This window comes from Pseudophryne corroboree, chromosome 4 (assembly GCF_028390025.1).
Source record: "Pseudophryne corroboree isolate aPseCor3 chromosome 4, aPseCor3.hap2, whole genome shotgun sequence".
In the NCBI taxonomy this organism is placed as follows: Eukaryota; Metazoa; Chordata; class Amphibia; order Anura; family Myobatrachidae; genus Pseudophryne; species Pseudophryne corroboree.
In genome coordinates this window covers 285,078,394-285,099,041 of record NC_086447.1, presented here as the reverse complement: position 1 = coordinate 285,099,041, position 20,648 = coordinate 285,078,394, and the positions used below count along the sequence as shown (strand labels likewise).

General features: G+C 46.2%; 1 protein-coding gene across 1 annotated transcript in view; it reads left to right on the top strand.

Annotated features, from left to right (window-relative positions):
* The window catches only part of LOC134909378 (maltase-glucoamylase-like), a 395,541-nt gene that overhangs the window by 190,066 nt on the left and 184,827 nt on the right, over positions 1 to 20,648 (top strand). Inside the window, exons 43-45 of the mRNA XM_063916182.1 lie at positions 3,841 to 3,965; positions 7,877 to 7,965; positions 19,515 to 19,564. Of these exons, the coding sequence (XP_063772252.1) occupies positions 3,841 to 3,965; positions 7,877 to 7,965; positions 19,515 to 19,564 (264 nt within the window). The remainder of the gene's footprint in view (positions 1 to 3,840; positions 3,966 to 7,876; positions 7,966 to 19,514; positions 19,565 to 20,648) is intronic.

Below are 20,648 nucleotides of genomic sequence, written 5' to 3'. Positions count from 1 at the left end.
CAGATGATACACAACTGTACTTGTCCTTTGCTCCGGGCACTGATAACCCAGTAGCAACCCTGAATGGCTGTCTAGCTGAACTACAGGAGTGGATGAGCGCCAGTTGGCTGCGACTGAACCCGGATAAAACAGAGGTCCTTATAATACGACCGCAACATCAAAGGACAAGACTGCAGCATAGCCAACCAACTGGACTTACACTCGGGGATTCAGAATTACAGACCAGTGATCATGTGCGGAATCTTGGCGTAGTCCTGGATGATGGCTTGACACTTAAACATCAGATATCAGCCACAATCAAATCCTCATTCTTTCACCTGAGGAACATAGCCAGAATCAAGCACCTAATTCCCTCAGATGATATGCCAAAAGTCATACATGCATTTGTATCATCTCGATTAGACTACTGTAATGCCCTCTACCTTGGTCTACCAGCAAAAGAATTGCAACGCTTACAGCTGGTGCAAAACACAGCTGCCAGGCTGTTAACCAACCAGCCCCGTTCCAGCCACATAACACCCATCCTCTACTCCCTTCACTGGCTGCCTGTAAGATGGCGAATCCTCTTCAAGATTGGCTTACTGAGTTTCAAAGCATTACATGACCAAGGCCCAAGGTACCTGAAACAGCTTCTGATCCCATACTGCCCCACTCGATTACTGCGATCTGTAGATGAAGGACTTTTAGCAGTACCTAGAATCTACCGTAATTCATCTGGGGGTCGAGCTTTTAGTCATGCGGCTCCGACTCTATGGAACTCACTTCCCAGCACAGTGCGAGAGGCCCCAACTATAGAATCCTTCAAAAGTAGACTCAAGACTTTCCTGTTTACTCAAGCATTTCCATAGTGTCTCTTTTAGTATCTTCATGCTTCTGTATTTTATGAAAAATGTACTTCATTATTTTTCTGTACTATATTATGCTGTGTATCTGTTAAGCGCCTTGAGTCCTATTGGAGAAAGAGCGCTATATAAATAAAATTATTATTATTATTATTATATATATAGATGATGCAGCACACTGGCCTGAGCCTGAGCAGTGCACACAGATATGGTATGTGACTGACTGAGTCACTGTGTGTATCGCTTTTTTCAGGCAGAGAACGGATATATTAAATAAACTGCACTGTGTGTCTGGTGGTCACTCACTATATAATATATTATGTACTCCTGGCTCCTGCTATAACCTATAACTGGCACTGCAGTAGTGCTCCCCAGTCTCCCCCAAAATTATAAGCTGTGTGAGCTGAGCAGTCAGACAGATATATATAATATTATATATAGATAGATAATAGATGATGCAGCACACTGGCCTGAGCCTGAGCAGTGCACACAGATATGGTATGTGACTGAGTCACTGTGTGCTGTGTATCGCTTTTTTCAGGCAGAGAACGGATTATAAAGTAAACTGCACTGTCCTCACTAGTAAACTCTCTCCACTCAGTCTCTACACTTCTACAGTAACAGTACTCCTCCTAGTCAGCTCCAGTAAATCTCTCTCAGTCTCTTATAATCTAAATGGAGAGGACGCCAGCCACGTCCTCTCCCTATCAATCTCAATGCACGTGTGAAAATGGCGGCGACGCGCGGCTCCTTATATAGAATCCGAGTCTCGCGATAGAATCCGAGCCTCGCGAGAATCCGACAGCGTCATGATGACGTTCGGGTGCGCTCGGGTTAACCGAGCAAGGCGGGAAGATCCGAGTCGCTCGGACCCGTGAAAAAAAACATGAAGTTCTGGCGGGTTCGGATTCAGAGAAACCGAACCCGCTCATCTCTACCGAAAACTGGTACTAACTGAACTAACCATAAAGCCACACAATACACTGCTTCACAACTTACACAGTTGAATGCATGGGACTGAATCTGAGTCAGAAAAAATGTGCTGTATTTGAGGGCAGACAACAGATTTACTACTTTATCCTAATGCGATATTCCATTCAGATAATGCGAGGTTCAGCGCATCTGCAAGCGGAAAATCATGCTGCCCACTCATTTCACATCAACCACTGCAACTGTTATCATTAGTATCAACACTTGCTCAAGCCTCATGCTAGGCATAAAAGAGATCCACCAGAACAAGGCTTCTTGACTATTTCCCATACGCATAATTTCAATACATGTCCATGACTGTCCTATGACATTCCATGAGTTTCTCAAGTCAGAGTGGTTTACATTGTCACCATCCAGTTCCTGCTTTGAAACACCCAATTTCACAGAAAGAGAGTCAACAGGACTCATTTACACAAAGGTGCATAACTTTGCCTCTGTGCACATGCTGTATGCAAAAACTCATCATTAGCATCTGTGCCCAGAGATTTGTCTGACTCAGAATCAGCACAATAGCTGTAAGCACTTGTCATGTACCACAATTAAATGAAAATTAAAATTTACAAAGACAATTTGCTAGTTTCCCAGTAAGTCAAACATCAGAGGGGGGGTTTTAGAGGTGGACGATAGTTTGCTATATTATGCCAGTTAAAAATAAACAAATATATATTGTTGTATTATTTGTTTGTACTGTTCTGATCACTGCATCCAGTATGCTGTTACCGAGTGTGCGTGTGTAAAAGCTGTCTAACTCTACACAGTATGAGCTGAGCTGGCAGATAAAAAAAAATGGAATGAAAAAAAAAATTGTAGTATCATTTGTTAGTACTGCTAGGCATACTGTACGCCAGTATGCTGCACCCCAGAGTGCAACTTTGTTCAAGGACAATTCCATCTTGTACCACTTTTTATTTCTGCCACTGTTGTGTGGCAATGGGCCTAATTCAGACCAGATCGCAGCAGGAAACTTTTTCTCTAATGGGCAAAACCATGTGCACTGCAGGTGGGGCAGATATAACATGTGCAGAAAGATTGACATTTGGGTGGGTTATTATGTTTCTGTGCAGGGTAAATAGTTACTGGCTGCTCTATTTTTACACTGCAATTTAGAATTCAGTTTAAACACACAGCACCCAAATCTAAATCTCTCTGCACATGTTATATATCTGCCCCACCTGGACTGCACATGGTTTTGCCCAATAGAGAAAAAGTTTCCTGCTGTGATCAGGTCTGAATTAGACCCAATGTTTCTTTGATTACCTGTAAACTGCTGTGTGTTTGTGCCGCCGCTCTGTCGCCTAGTAGGAGCTCCTGGGATGTTGGTATTAAATAGGGGGCTGCCACTGGGGTTTTGTTATTGAATGTGAAGGAGTTGCAGGGAAATGTGTCTGGGTGCTGCTGGGCTATTGGTATTGAATCTTGGGTGAGAGTGTATGTGGAGGTGCCACTGGGGTGTTGGTATTGAATATTGGGGGTGGGAGTGTATGTATGGGTGCCGTTGGGGTGTTGGTATTAAATAAGAAAAAAAGCAAGTTTTTTTCCCAGCACGCTGCAATAAACCATCAAAAACATACCTGCACTATTCACGATGGTCCAGAGAGTATGGCACTCTTATTTGTTGTTGACATTAAATTACTGTGTGTAGGATTATTGTCACAGAGCAGGAAAATAACTTGCTTCAGAATATGTAGACAAAATAGCAATCTTGGTTGTGAAAGGTCAGATTAAATTTAATGATGATACTGTAAATGCAGGATCATGCACCTATGCCCTAGAATTAACTGTTCTGCTTGCACATTATAATGGGGAAAAGTGAGAGAAAATGACTTACTGTAGGAATGCTAGTTGAAAGAAGCTGAATAGCTCTACACAGTGGCATACACTGGCGGTGTCCATCCTTACTATAAACATATGTATATTTTTTTTTCTTGTGCCCACAAAGTATTTTCTCAAAATAAAAAATACATATTTTAAAATTAATCTGCAAAATGTGTCTGTAATTTTAATTTAGGGTGTTAAAGAAAATACACGTCGAGGTTGGAAAGTGCTGCAGGCACCAATTGACCACATTAATCTTCATGTTCGGGGTGGCTATATTATACCACAACAAGCTCCTGCCTTCAACACACATCTTAGGTAAGGACTAAATAGTTTTTGTTTTTTCTTGACCCTGTACATATACAAAAAAAAAAACCTTATAGTATGGGGGAGAATCAAATGTTTGAAAAGTCAGTTGGGAGTCTGTTTTCTGATATCTAATAGACAGGAAAAAACAGACACCCAACCGACTTTTCAAACATTTGAATTCCACCCTATGAATACTAAATCACCTGTTTTATATAGCTGCCCACACACCTAAAGAGGGAGGCGGTTGTTAGGTCGACAAGCATTAGGTCAACATACATTTGGTCGACCACTGAAGGCCAACATGCATTAGGTCGATATGGTCACTAGGTTGACCTGGTCATTAGGTCGACATGTACTAGGTCGACATGCAAAAAGGTCAACATGAGTTTTTCACAATTTTTTTAATTTTTTCACCTTTTTCATACTTAATGATCCATGTGTACTACAATTGGGAATAGTAACCTGTGCCGAGCGCAGCGGTTGCAGAGCAAGGCACCTTTCGCTCACCATGCGAGGGGACATGGTGCACCAATTGAGGTTCCCCGTCACTTTACGGAGAGAACGACACCAAAAACAGTAAAAAAAAACTCATGTCGACCTAATGACCAGGTCGACCTAATGACCAGGTCGACCTAATGCGTGTCAACCTTCAGTGGTCGACCCAGTGTATGTCGACCTAATGAACCACTCCCACCTAAAGATTATACTGATCTACACTCATTTTATTGCTAATCATATTACAGTGATTTTGGAGTAATTTTGTGATGCTGATTGTGAATATGACATTGGTTTTGCTAGATTGGCACTCATTTTTGAGATAAAAGGAAAAATACTAGAAAGCCACAATAGACCACACAAACTGCTAAACTGTCAACTGGCAGTGGGTGATCATATGGAGAGGGAATGTTCTAGAATGATTGTAGAGTGGACCAGTGACGTGCGGTGGGGTGAGGCAGGTGAGGCAGAGCCTTTCCTGTCATACTTACGTTTGTGCCAGAGTTTTGACTGTATAAAGGATACGAAAAATACAAAGCATATGTTTTAAATATCTTCTTTGCATTATTCTAATAATTTTTATAGCCAAAACTCTGGAGTAAAAAGTCTATGGCAGGGGAGGCAGTGCCTCACCTGGCTAACTTTTCCGCACATCTCTGATCAAAACTCACCAAATTTCCAGGAGTTTATACTGCTGCACCTGTGTATAATGCCCAGATGTACGCTTTGGCTCATATATTGCATGTAAATCTGGCTCTGGTGCTAGTTAGTGCCTCCTGAGCTATTTAGCTCACCGCATGTCTCACTTTCTAGAATGTTTTGGTAGATTCCCATATTTATATGTTACGGCAAAGTTCCCTATTAATTGGGGATATCCATTATTTCAAGAAATAGAGCCAATTTGAAAAAAACTACTTTAATTTTTAATTCAGCAAACCCTAAATTCCCTAAATATGTTTAGTTACCAAGGATATTTGAATGTATATTTTTTTCTGTTTGGCTGTATTATCTATCAACTAGTTGGCTGTTTGGAATGAAAATTTGGTAATGCGTGGATGCAAATGGCAATCGACCATTTACTCCTACAGTAACTGCCAGAAAATGGGACAAAAATGGGCATTCTGACAAATCAGTTAAATCAAACTGATTTCACCAGCTTGTTGAAGTGACTAGTTGTTGTTTTTTTTCTTTTTTTTCTTTTGCGTACCAGAAAACAGCACATTGGGGGTAATTCCAAGTTGATCGCAGCAGGATTTTTGATAGCAATTGGGCAAAACCATGTGCACTGCAGGGGGGGCAGATATAACATTTGCAGAGAGAGTTAGATTTGGGTGGGTTATTTTATTTCTGTGCAGGGTAAATACTGGCTGCTTTATTTTTACACTGCAAATTAGATTGCAGGTTGAACACACCCCACCATCTAACTCTCTGCACATGTTATATCTGCCTCCCCTGCAGTGCACATGGTTTTGCCCAATTGCTAACAAAAATCCTGCTGCGATCAACTTGTAATTACCCCCATTGCAATTTTTTCCAAAGTGTTACCAAATTATGTTCCAAACAGCCAACTAGTTGGCTGTTTGGAAAGAAAATATTTAGGTGTCTGGTCAGCTTTAGAAATAGGATTCTCAAAAGCTGGACAAAAGGGGTATATATAAATGGTATCAGCAATGATTAGCCACTTACACATATTCAGTCTATCTATTTAAGTAATCAGAATTGCTTTAGGCTGTTTGGCCATGACTGTTATTGTGAACTGCTGATGATGAATGAAAGTATGCACTAAAGCTGGGTACACACTAGATGACGTGTGTACCTAATGATGTCGTTAGCGAGTCGACCCAGTGATGGTGCAGGGATTAGCAAGTGCATACACGAACGACGGTGAGGGGGGGGGAGCATTTATATTGCCCATCAGACTTGCAGGCATGGCTGACACTGCTGAAGACACACGTGAGCGTGTTTTCGTCAGTGACATAGTGCATTCACACTAGACGATACTGTAGACAATGTGTTGGAATCGGACACATCATCAACTATATCTTCTAGTGTGTACCCAGCTTAAGCCTGAGTTTCATTGAGCCTTGCAGCAAGTATTTTTACAAGCTACTTGCTTTTACTGTCCGGGAATGATCCATCCTGTCCAAATCCATTGCCCAATTACTGTACTCCTGAGTGGCCAAATTGCGCTGATCCAGTTTTTCAGGCCAAGCAATTTGATGGACATGCTAACATATGTACCTGTAAATCAGGGCCACTGAATTATTTACATTTTTCAGCACACCCATGCTAGGAGCAAAAACATGCAATTGGGTACAAATTAGCACCTGGACATAATTTGTTTTGATCAAAAGCAATTGGAAAAAAGTGTATGCTTTTCTTTGCAGCACACACATACTGTTATTTACAATGTATTCCCATCACAACTTATCCCTTACATATTAACATGGTGTTGCCATGGTTCAAAACTGAACCTTGTTGCTGCATTTAATACTAACTCTAAAAAGTCCCTCTGCAGTACAGTAGCTTGGCAGTTGATATTAAACATGATCAAATTCACCAATAAAACTTCACCAGCTTGTAGTCAATTGCATATCTATAATGGGTGCAGTGTGTGTGTGATACACATGGACCCACGGGTCCAGGGGGGGCGACACAGCACACACTGCAGCCATTTTATTAATACTTACCTATTCAGAGTCCTGCATCGGCAGCAGCAGTGCTGAACAAATCACCAAGAAAATGGCACAGTGGTAGTAGATTCAGTCAACTAGTGCCCCTAGTGCTGTGTCTACTGTGCTGCCTGCTAGAGAGGAAGGGGTCCGGACAGAGAGCCTAATTCAGATCTGATCGCTGCTGTGCGTTTTCGCACAGCATGCACTCAGATCCGTACTGCGCATGCGTATGCACTATGCACCACAATGCGCAGGCGCGACGCACGGATACAACGGGCATCGCCGGTCAGAGACGGGATGGTGCAAATGATCCATTCGCACGGGTGTTTGCAAGGAGATTGACAGGAAGAGGCCATTTGTGGGTGACAACTGACCATTTTCAGGAAGTGTCTGGAAAAACGCAAACGGGCTCAAGCGTTTTTAGGGAGGGTGTCTGACGTCAGCTCCGGCTCTGATCAGCAGGATTCAATCGCACTGGAAGAGTAAGTCCTGGGCTGCACAGAGACTGCACAAAATCAGTTTGTGCAGCTCTGCTACACATGCGATCGCACACTTGCTCAGTGAAAATACACTCCCTCTGTAGGCAGCGACTATCTGATCACAGGACAGCAAAAAATGCAACCCAGTGATCAGATCAGAATTAGGCCCTGAGAATGCACCCTCCTTTCTTAATATGTCACTGCTTGTGGTCATATTAGTACTACATTTTAATATTTTAATTTCAAATACATCTTTAAATCTTTTTTCCAGTCGCTTGAATCCAATGAAACTTCTGGTTGCTTTGGATGATAATGAAAACGCCAATGGACATCTTTTCTGGGATGATGGTAAAAGCATTGGTAGGTACCCATGCTTTACAATATTACAATTTATTTAGTATTTAGTTATTTAGGAATTTTTCTCTTGAGTGAGTAGTACATGGAATAAATTGAGGTTAAAGTGAATATGTCTTATAAAGTGGTGGATTTACAAAATTAAGAGCCAATTATGTGTAAAAATCTGGCTGCAAAATTGTAAGTGTACAGTAATCAAGAGTCCATTCCAATATTCATGTACACATACAGTAAAATGATAGGGGCAGATGTATCAAACCTTGGAGAGAGTTAAAGAACCAACCAAGGTGCTCCTAACTGCCATTTTTCAAACACAGCCTGTAAGACAGTTAGCTGTATTGGAAATAATGTGTGTGCAGGTGTAGATACTTACAGAGTTATATCAGCACACACCAACAGGCAGTGCTTAAAGTGGTCCTAGAGAGGTGGTGGATCCCCCCCCCCTTCCCCCGGCACCCATGCAATAAAGGTAGCCCCAAAAGGGGCGTGGTCTCAAAAAGAAAGAGGCGTGGTCACACAATAGTATCCCCAATTAAAATTATGTCACACAGTAGCACGGATCCGGTCTGAAGATCGACAGTGTCTAGGTCGACAATGTTTAGGTCGACCACTATAGGTCGACAGTCACTAGGTCGACATGGATGGAAGGTCGACAGGGTTTCTAGGTCGACATGTGCTAGGTCGACAGGTCTAAAGGTCGACATGAGTTTTTCACATTTTTTTTTTTAATTTTTTCATACTTAACGATCCACGTGGACTACGATTGGAACGGTAAAGTGTGCCGAGCGAAGCGGTAGCGGAGCGAAGGCACCATGCCCGAAGCATGGCGAGCGAAGCGAGCCATGCGAGGGGACGCGGTGCACTAATTTGGGATCCCGATCACTCTACGAAGAAAACGACACAAAAAAAAAAAAATCCTCATGTCGACCTTTAGACCTGTCGACCTAGCACATGTCGACCTAGAAACCCAGTCGACCTTCCATCCATGTCGACCTAGTGACTCTCGACCTATAGTGGTCGACCTAAACATTGTCGACCTAGACACTGTCGATTTGATGAACCACACCCAGTAGCACAATCTTATTCACACTACACCACAGAGTAGTGTCCCTTATTCATGTTATGACAAAAATTAGTGTCCCTTATACACAAAGCCCACAGTAGTAGCACCCCTATTACAGATAATGCCCACAGTAGTAGCACCCCGTAATACACATAATGCCCACAGCAGTAGCACCCCTTATGCAATGTCCACTGTACTGGTAGTGCCCACAGTGGTAGTGCCCCTTATATAGAGCCCATAGTAGTGGTGCCCCTTATGCAATGCCCCCAGTAGTAGTGCCCCTTATGTCCCCAGGAGTGGTGCTCCTTATGAAGTGCCCCCTTTACAATGCCCTTGATAATGCCCCCAGTCATTTAGCCCCCTGTAGTTATGCCCCTAGTATTTATGCCCCTGTTGTTATGCCCCCAGTAGTTTAACACCGAGTGGTAATGCCCCTGCCGTTATGACACCAGTAGTTTACCCCTTTAGTTTAGCCTCCCAGTGGTAATGCCTCCAGTAGTTTAGCCCCTGTAGTTATGCCCCCAGTAGTTTAGCCCCTATAGTTATGCCCCCAGTAGTTTAGCCTCCTTGTAGTTTAGCCCTCATGTAGTTTACCCCATGTAGTTTAGCCCCCCTGTAGTTTAGCCCCCCAGTAGTAATGCTCTCAGTAATTTTTCCCCTGTAGTTTAGCCCCCATGTAGTTAGCCCCCTGTAGTTTAGTCCCCTGCTGTTTAGCCCCCCTGTAGTAAAGCCCCCTGTAGTAATGCACCCTTGTAGTTTGCCCCAGTAGTTTAGCCCCCCCCAGTAGTTAGCCCCAGTGGTAATGCCCCCCAGTAGTAATGCCCCCAGTATTTGCCCCCCTGTAGTTTGCCTCCCTTTTAGTTTGCTCCAAGTAGTAATGCCCCCAGTAATAATGCCCCCAGTAGTTTTCCCCCTTGTAGTTTGCCCTCTGTAGAAACATATGAAAAAGACAAACAAACACAATACTCACCAAGCTCCCGCATCCGACCACTGCAGTCCTTCCAGCGTCTGCGCCGCTGGCTTCCGCTGTGGAGAACGAGCCAGGCGCCCACTGGTAACACAATATCAGTGGGCGCCCAACCTCTCCCTGCGGTACCGTGCACACATCGGGTTAGGTGACCCGGAGGAAGTGGAACTGCGTTCCATCTCCAAGTGGAACTGACGGAACGCAGTTCCACCCCGTTCTGGGTCACTTTAATCCCTGCCAACAGATTACTCAAGCTACAGATGGAGCTGCGCTCATCTAGCGTGGTTCCATCGCAAACGTGCACTCCTGGTGGGACTAGGCGATCCGGCACCTAGCCCCGCTATGGGAGTGCACAGACACAATCCAGCAATGGATGAAGACACAATTAGCGTTGCTCCATATGTAAGGACAGCCCAGTTACCTAACCAGTGGAGTTGGTTTATTGAAGTATAACAGTATCAAAGCTTCATCATAGTAAGGTTCTATACAGCTCACCAGACTGTGAATGTATGCTGCTTTCAGGTAGTGGTGCAGGGTTTTTGGAAGAGCTATATAGCAGGTAATTACTGGTCTTTCTGGAGCTAAGTAATAGACATGTGTCTCCACCATGACACTTCTCACAAAGTATTTCTGTACTAAAGAAGTATCTACAAGATGGCTGCAGCACATGAGCAGTAATACATCAGATTGGAGGACAGACCTACCTGAGTCCTAGTGCCCAGCATGTATGCACAGTATAACGTTTTCTATCAATTAGCTGATTTGTTGCTACTTTATCTCTCTACACTTTATCTCTCTCCAATTTTTTATTCTTCTTACCCATAGCATTCAGGGTCTAACTGTACTCACTATCACATGGGCCAGGGACGTGCAGTGAGCTAAATGGCTCAGGAGGCACTGGCTAACCCCAGAGCCAGATTTACATGCAATATATGAGCCAAAGGGTACATCTGGGCATTATACACAGGTGCAGCATTATAAACTCCTGGAAATCTGGTGAGTTTTGATTAGAGATGTGTGGAAAGGATACACAGGTGAGGCACTGCCTCACCTGCCATAGACTTTTTACTCCAGAGTTTGGGCTATAAAAAGTATTAGAATAATGCAAATAGGATATTTAAAATAAATTATCGGTATTTTTCATATATTCTATTCAGTCAAAACTCTGGTTTAAACGTACGTATGACAGGAAAGGCTCTGCCTCACCTGCCTCACCCCACCGCACGTCACTGACATGGGCTACCCAGAATGCAAGCACAAGGACCACGAGTCTTAGAGTTTGTGAACTCTAAATACAGATGAACATGCTGTACGCAAATCAGGCCCAAAATGTTTGCATTTCTATTTTAGTGTGCACTCTAATGCAATAGTTTTTGTTTTGCATTAACATATTCCGCCAGCTTCTGAAGGTACATTGGGACCATCTTTCAGCATTACTGTAGATGCAACCACGCCAGGCTGGGTCTTCCATGACACGGTCACATCTGATGTGTCCACTCTGAAATTCCCACTTGGTAGCTGAATCTCAGGGTAAACTCACAATCCCTCTGCATCCCCGGATCCCCCCATGCTTTGGCTTTGTTTTTTTTAAACCGCCCTCAAGTGTCTTGGTATTGGATCTGAATTTCTTTAAAAATGTATAAAAACAGCTTAAATCATGTAATATTGAACTGTTTTCATTCCTATAAACATTAGCAACATTAAATGCAATCCAAAACACAGTTTTTCAATCCGAGATCTGTACTTGATGGGATGATTTTAGCTGGGACTCGATTCGACTCAGAACCCCAAAGTGACCCAATATGAGACTTAAGAGGGTATCCTATTAGCAGCGGTACTTTATCTCTGCTAGTAGAATTGCTGGGGGCTATCCTATTAGCCCCAATTTGGCGTGCTGCTCCCCCCGATGCCGGCACTTATCAGGGATTACACTACAGGTGCTAATTGGATACCGCCTTTAGTTTGACTCAGAACCCTAGAGTTCGGGTGTAGTCAGTTTTGAGCAAAACTGAACCGCTCATCTCTAATATCCTGTGACCAGGGGTGTATCTAGGTGTCAGAGCACCCCATGCAAAGTAAAGTACTGATGCCCTTCCCCCCCCCTTCCCTCCACACACACACTTGAAATAGGGAAGGCACGTGTGCTAAAAAGGGGCATGGTCACACAATAGTACCCTCAATTCAAATTACACCACACAGTAGTGTCCATTACTTACATTACACCACATTATTCACGTTATGCTACACAGTAGTACTCCTTATATACATTATGACACATGCTAGAGCCCCTTGTTAACATTACGCTACACAGTAGTAACCCATATAAACATTGTGCCATGTTAGAGCCCATTACACGCATTACACCACAATACAGCAGACCCCTTATACAATTTGCGCTGGGTAGATCCCCTTATGCATACTGCGCCAGGTAGAGACCCTTATTCACACTGCGCTAGGTAGCCCCTTATACACATTGTGCCAGGAAGAGCCCCATAAACACACTGAACCAGGTAGCCCCTTATACACACCGCACCAGGTAGCCCATTATACACACTGCATCAGGTAACCACTTATACACATGGTGCTAGGTAGCCCCTTATACACACCATGCCAGGTAGCCCATTATACACACTGCGCCAGGTAGCCCCTTATACACACGGTGCCAGGTAGCCCCTTATACACACTGCGCCACGTAGCCCCTTATACACACTACACCAGGTAGAGCCTCTTGGGAAAGAGAGAGAGAGTGAGTGTGTGTGTGTGTCTGTCTGTCTGAGTGTGTGTGTCTGTCTGTTTGTCTGTTACTCACCAGGAAAAAGTCAAAAGTGGGACAGCACCATGCAGGAGGTGGACAGTACCACGTGCGGACCGGGAGGCTTGAGGTGTGTGTCGCAGTGTGGACAACGAGAGGCAAATCAGATGGACCACCCCTAGGCAGTGCCTCACTCGCAGGGTCGCCCAGCAATATGCAGAGCTGGTAGCAGCCACGGGTGTCCGGCATGGCACCGCACTAAAATCAAGAAAATCTACATAAACTACTGCTCCCAGCAGCCCTTAATGCCGGGAGCTCCCAAGCTCTCAAGGGCTGCTGTGAGCTGTAGTTTATGTAGTGTTTCTTGATTTCAGTTCGGACACTGGACACCACTGCCAGGAACTGTGACTGCTGCTGCTGCCTGCTCTGCATGTTGCCGGGCGTCACTGCGGGGGGGTGGCACACACTGGTACTGCCTCTAAAAATGTACCCCCTGGCCACAGGTGGCACCACCAGGCAGCGCCCCTCCTTTGCTGGCACCCCTGGCGAGTGCCTTCCTGGCCAATGGGTAGATACACCCCTGCCTGTGGCTGCAAACATTTAGCACAGCCTCTGCCTTTCCAGTGCATAACCTTCCGATCATCAATAAACATCAGTTTAACAATACAGTACATCAAAACTATCGATTTGAAAATATTTATACAAGTTGAAAACTGTTTTTATGGATGATTTTAATTAAGGTGATGCCGTATTGATTAAGAATAGCAATACAGGACCTCCAATTATGGATGGCTATTATCCAATTATGGATGGCTATTATCCTAAATAATTTCAAATTAATGCTCAATACACTGTACAAATGGCTATTTTAATGGTATACTGTGTTTCAAAAATATATATTTTTTAATAAAATTGTGTTGGATAACTTTATAAATAGATATTCTTGACCTAATTCAGTCATTAAAAAAATCACTTCTGAGCTGGTTTGGAAAACATTAGCCAGTTAACTGGTTATAAAGATAAAAATAAATTAGCAAATGAAGTCTCAAACATGTAAAAGTTTATATATAGTAGGAGTCAGACTAAACACTGTAGCTTAGATGGATACAAGGGTGTAGCTACCATAGGTGCAAGGAGTGCAGCTGCTATGGGGCCCAGAGCTGATAGGGGCCCACCTTCTCTGTCACAGTTTCATGTGTTGTAAACATTTTTCAGCATTTGGTGATTCAAAGGAGCCCTTGCAAACTTTTGCCTTGGAGCCTACAATATATCTAGTTATGCCCCTGGACCTGCTCATTGTAATGTGGTATAAACTGAACTTGAGGACATTATAATGTTAGATAACATGATCTGGAGCACTGTAATGTGGCACTGAAGGGAAGGCACTATAGAATAGCATAATAGGAAGCGGGTACACTGTACTGTGGCATAATATAAACTGGGGGCACTGTAATGTGGCATAATATGAACTGAGGACTCTATATGTCATAATGTGAATTGGGGTACCGTGTTACATAATGAATTGACAGCCCTACAATGTTACATAATATGAACTAGAGCACTGCTAATGTTCATAAAATAAACTAGTACACTACTATGGGGAAAACATTAACTAAGGCTCTACTATGCATTAGAAAATGAACTACTGTAAAATACTATTATGGGGCATTAAATTAACAACTGCTGCAGATAGGTGTTTCTCTAATACAATTGGGACTAGGGCCCCTTCAAAATGTTTCTATGGGGCCCACAAAGTTCTGGCTATGCCCCTGGATGGATACACTATTACATGGTACAGAGTCTCCTATATATTAGTCTTGTGACTCGGTGCCTGGCATTCTAATGCTGGGCGGAGTCACAGGCACAGATCTGGGTGGCTGGATGCAGGGCAGGAACACTCCCTCGGCCCCTCCATCCCTGCCCAGTCCCCTCCCCATCTCTGTCCACTCCCCTCTCTCCCTCCTCCAGACCCTGGTGACAGTGCAGCCGGGGACTGTAAGCGGCGCTCTCACTAACCGCTGGCGCACAGTGTGGAGGAGAATTGTTGGCCGAACGCTGACAGCCGCACCCGCCCCCCCTCCCACCCGCGGCACACACATCATCCAACACCTCCACCCGCCGCACACGGGCATCACCACCCACAGAATCCACCCCCCCACCCATGGCACACGGCCCGCGGCAACCCGCACCCTCCCACCTGCGGCATACACCACATCCACCCCACCTGCGGCACTCCCGCCCCCTCTCCCACCCGCAGCACCCCTCCCCCACCTGCGGCACACACCTCTCCTCCACCCGTGGCACTCCCGCCGCCTCCCCCACCCATAACACCCACAACCCGCAAAACCCTATGCCCCTCCCCCACCCGCACTACCACCGTACCTCCCACACCCCTATACCAACCTCTGCCCCCGCTACACCCCCACACCCTCCACCCCACCCACCCCTCCCCCACCTGCGGCACCCCCGCACCTCCCCCACCCCACACCTACCTCTACCTACCCACCCTCCAAACCACCCACAGCATCCACCACATCCGCACCCCCCGCCTCTCCCCCACCCGCGGCTCCCACAGCACCCACCACATTCGTCCACCACCCGCGGCACACACCCCTCCCCCACCCGTGGCACTCCCGCCCCCTCCCCCACCCGTAACACCCACAACCCGCAAAACCCCCCGGACCACCCCCAAAACCCCCGCACCACCCCCAACCACCCCATACCCACCTCTCTCCCCCGCACCCACCACCCTACCCGTGGCATCCACCACATACGCCCCCCACCCGTGGAACACGCCCCTCCCCCACCCAAACACCCACGGCACCCACAGCATCCTCCACATCTGCCCCACTCCCGCGGCACACGTCCCTCCCCCACCCGCGGCACTCCTGCCCCCTCCCCCACCCATAGCACCCACACCCTCAGCACCCCCGCCCCTCCCCCACACGCTGCACTCCCTCCCCCAACCGCAGCACCCCACCCACCCCTTCCCCACCCATGGCACCCACAGCACCCACCACATCCGTCCCTCACCCGTGGGACATGCCCCCTCCCCCACCCATAGCACCTACAACCCGCAACCCCCCCACCCTCCCCCACCCGCGGCACCCCTGCACCTCCCCCACCCCCATCTCTTCCCCTCCTACACCCACGCACCCTCCACCCCACCTGTGGCACCCCCACACCACCCTTATTCCCACTTCTCGCCCCTGCACCCTCCAACCCACCCGCCCCTCCCCCACCCGTGGCACCCACAGCATCCACCACATCTGCGTCAGATCCCCCTCACCCGCCCGCTGCACCCCCACACCTCCCCCACCCCCATACCCACCTCTCCCCCCCCCCGCTACACCCCCGCATGCTCCATCCCACCCAGCCCTCCCACACCCACGCCACCCACAGCATCCACCACATCCGCGCCCCACCCGCGACACGACAGCATTTACATACCCCATCCGTGCCATCCCACACCTCCCCCACCCACAGCACTTTTGAAACCCATCACCTAAGCTCACCCCCCTGTACCTCCAAATGCACCCGCCTACATCCCCCCTCCCACACACACATCACCTCCAGACCCCCTCCTTCATCCACAGCCCCCCGCATCCACTCCTCCCCCACCAACAGCATCTACACTCCCCCTCCACACCTACCCCTCCCCCACCCACAGCACCTCTGCACCCTTTCCACCATTGGTGCCACTGCACCCACCCCTCCACCACCCGCAACACCTCTGGACCCCCTCCCGCACCCACCACCACACATAGCACCTCGGACACCATCCGCAGCTGCTACAAGTGATTCCCTGAATCGCGGTGATCAGCGGCATGGATACGCACCTCCACCTCACTGAACCCACCTCCTTTCCAAACCCCCCCACACACACACACACTGAACTTCTGTGAGTATAGTTGCTACCAATGGACATTGGATTAATAAGAAACACTAATACTGTGGCCATTATGTGTCTAAGCGACACTGCTACCTGTGGCCATTGTGTATAAGTGGCGCTGATACCTGTGGCCACTGTGTGTATAAACGCCACTGCTACCTGTGGCCATTGTGTGTATAAGTGACACTGCTACCAGTGGGCATTGTGTGTATAAATGGCTCAGCTACCTGTGGCCACTGTGTGTATAAGCGCCTCTATTACCTATGGGAATTGTGTGTAGAAGTGACGCTGCTACCGGGGGCCATTGTGTGTATAAGCACCACTGCTACCTGTGGTCATTGTGTGTATAAAAGTCTCTGCTACCTGTGGCCACTGTGTGTATAAGCGCCTCTGTTACCTATGGGAATTGTGTGTAGAAGTGACGCTACTACCGGGGGTCATTGTGTGTATAAGCACCACTGCTACCTGTGGCCACTGTGTGTATAAGCACCTCTGCTACCTGTGGCCAATGTGTGTGTATAAGCGGCTTTGCTACCTGTGGTCACTGTGTGTATAAGCGGCTCTGCTACCTGTGGTCACTGTGTGCATAAGCGCCTCTGCTACCTGTGGGCACTGTGTGTGTATAAGCGGCTCTGCTACCTGTGGTCACTGTGTGTATAAGCGCCTCTGCTACCTGTGGGTACTGTGTGTGTATAAGCGGCTCTGCTACCTGTGGCCACTGTGTGTATAAGCGCCTCTGCTACCTGTGGGCACTGTGTGTGTATAAGCGGCTCTGCTACCTGTGGCCACTGTGTGTATAAGCACCTCTGCTACATGTTGGCACTGTGTGTATAAGCGCCTCTGCTATCTGTGGGCACTGTGTGTGTATAAGCGGCTCTGCTACCTGTGGGCACTGTGTGTATAAGCGCCTCTGCTACCTGTGGGCACTGTGTGTGTCTAAGCGGCTCTGCTACGTGTGGGCACTGTGTGTATAAGCGACTCTGCTACCTGTGGGCACTGTGTGTGTTTAAGCGGCTCTGCTACCTGTGGGTACTGTGTGTATAAGCGCCTCTGCTACCTGTGGCCACTGTGTGTATAAGCGCCTCTGCTACCTGTGGCCACTGTGTGTGTATAAGCGGCTCTGCTACCTGTGGTCACTGTGTGTATAAGCGCCTCTGCTACCTGTGGGCACTGTGTGTGTATAAGCGGCTCTGCTACTTGTGGGCACTGTGTGTATAAGCGCCTCTGCTACCTGTGGGCACTTTGTGTGTATAAGCGGCTCTGCTACCTGTGGGCACTGTGTGTGTATAAGCGACTCTACTACCTGTGGGCACTGTGTGTGTATAAGCGGCTCTGCTACCTGTGGGCACTGTGTGTATAAGCGCCTCTGCTACCTATGGGTATTGTGTGTATAAGCTGGGCTGCTACCTCTGCCCACTGTGTGGATACGCGGCTCCATTACCTGTGGCCACTGTGTATATAAGCGGCTCTGCTACCTGTGGGTATTGTGTGTATAAGCTGGGCTGCTACCTCTGCCCACTGTGTGGATACGCGGATCCATTACCTGTGGCCACTGTGTGTATAAGCTGCGCTGCTACCTGTGGGCACTGTGTGGGTACGTGGCTCCATTACCTGTCGCCACTGTGTGTATAAGCGGCTCTGCTACCTGTGGGTATTGTGTGTATAAGCTGCGCTGCTACCTCTGCCCACTGTGTGGATACGCGGATCCATTACCTGTGGCCACTGTGTGTATAAGCTGTGCTGCTACCTGTGTCCATTGTGTGTATACGCGGCTCCATTACCTGTGGCCACTGTGTGTTTAAGCTGCGCTGCATACACTAGCAGTATATACTACACTGTGTTATTCATTGTGCCCTGCGGCCACTCTTCACTCCCTAACAAAGGCCTACGCCCCCTTGACAATCGCACGCCCTTCCCCCTTGTAATATTTACCCACTAGCATAAATTTTTTTGCAGGTAATACTCCATATAATAACAATTATAGCACAGCTGAAGCCCGTGCAGGGGTTAACGGGTCGTAGCCTTTTGCAACGGTATTTTGTAACACCTTGCCTCTCTTTATCCTCTCCCTACCACCCTGCCTCTCCAACTCCTTTACCCATCGCACAGCGTTTCTGTACATTCCCTCCCCCCCCCCCTACGCCTCTCTATCTTTTCTCAATTGGACCCTATTTCTGTATGCCCTCTATACTGCCCTGCATTTCTGCATCTGTTCTCTACCGGCGTGCGTATGTTCAAAGGCGTGCAGGGGTCAACGGGGCGTAGCCACAAACGACGGTGTGAAGAGCGCCCGTAGGGCGCGATGAATCGCCAAGTAAGTAGATAAATGTCACCATCTTCTCCAAAGTTTCCTAGAGTAAGAAAGGGAGCAAACAATTTCTTCTCTTTATCTGTTTGTTTACAAACTGCAACAACCACTGTCTTCAATAACTGGACATACAGTATGTGGAATTGGAAGTAGTGTTATCATACCTGTAATCTTTTTTATTTGGTCCAACATGATTTGGGAACAATTCTGATCTAAAAGTTTTCCATAACAGATTAGTGTTGTGTGAGGCAAGCAGTTTGACAAATACAACCATGGGAGATATGTAACTTCTTGTAAACAGCAACTAACATATTTGTTTATATACAGTATCTGCACTCTAGTAGTAATGTTCATCTACCAATATGATTGTTTGTTTTGGATATATTACATTGAAATTATCTTATAGAGTTTAGAATTTCTACAGTATGTAGAGTGCTGCAAGCTTCCATATGATATTCTATTGCCTATAGATATTACCAGCCCAATACAATGTCAGTGTATTATAGAAAAATTAATCTATTTGTAGGGCATTTATGATGTTATTATGATCTGTGATTTTTTTTTCTTCTTAAGACTCAATCGAACACGGCATCTACATTTTGTATGACTTCAATGCAAGCAATGTAAGTATATGTAATCTATATTGCTATTTCTTTACTAATGTGATCTCTATACTTTCTTGATTGGGTGCCGGTCACACTACTGACATTGGAGATATCTACTGTGGTTTCCCCCAAGTTACATTCTGGTGATACTATTTGTGGATATCACTCGAAAAAAGGTTGTTGTGGAGGGATATCCTATAAATATTTATTTTTTCCTCATACTATAGTGACATCTGAGGGGATGCCTTTACCTCATGGGGGAGCAGGCCTGCACACACCTGTGTATGACTAGGACTTATCTCTCCTAAACACATACCATGGATAATCACACATTATTGATACAACTACCCACTCCTCTAACCTAATGTACAAAAACACACACATCTCACTAAAAAGTACACATTTCACTATGGGGATTTTTATAATCCTGTTTGTTTGAATTTCCTGTGTCTCTCATGCCCTATATATTTCCTAACACTACATGTCTTTATTTTATTTTCGAGAGGTTTATACATAGCATGGCATGAGAGGATAGGCGATACAATCAGATTACCTCTGCCTCAGAGAGGTTTGCAAGTGAACACCTTCTGCGATAAAAGCATGGTTGTGGGATTGGTAATAGCTCTGAAGCATTTGATGGAGTCATTTTAAAGCCAGATTCTCACCCTCATTCTCTCAATCAGTCAATTCATTCACCCCCTCTCACCTTCCTCCATTAGGTCATCTATCAGGCACATCCATAAAACAAATTTCAAATGCCTCCATCTCTGGATTTAGAAGTTAAAAAAAGCAATTCTGTGAAAAATACACCACAGGTGGCAGAAACATATCTATTACCAAATGAGAAAATGAACATTGTCTCTAAAGCATTAGTAAAAAAAATGTTGGGAAGTTCCATTTTTCTTTGGAGTTGGGGGTGGGGTTAGGCATTGTCCAGGAACAAACAAGCTATAATCTAGACATGCGTGAAAGAGAAAAAATGCAAGATTTTTACAAAGTGAGCGTGAGAACTTTGCCCTCAAGAACAATTGAATACCTATGCGGTATTCTTTCCATTAGGTAGTGCACATGACATGGATGTTCAATCTTGTTTTCTTGTATG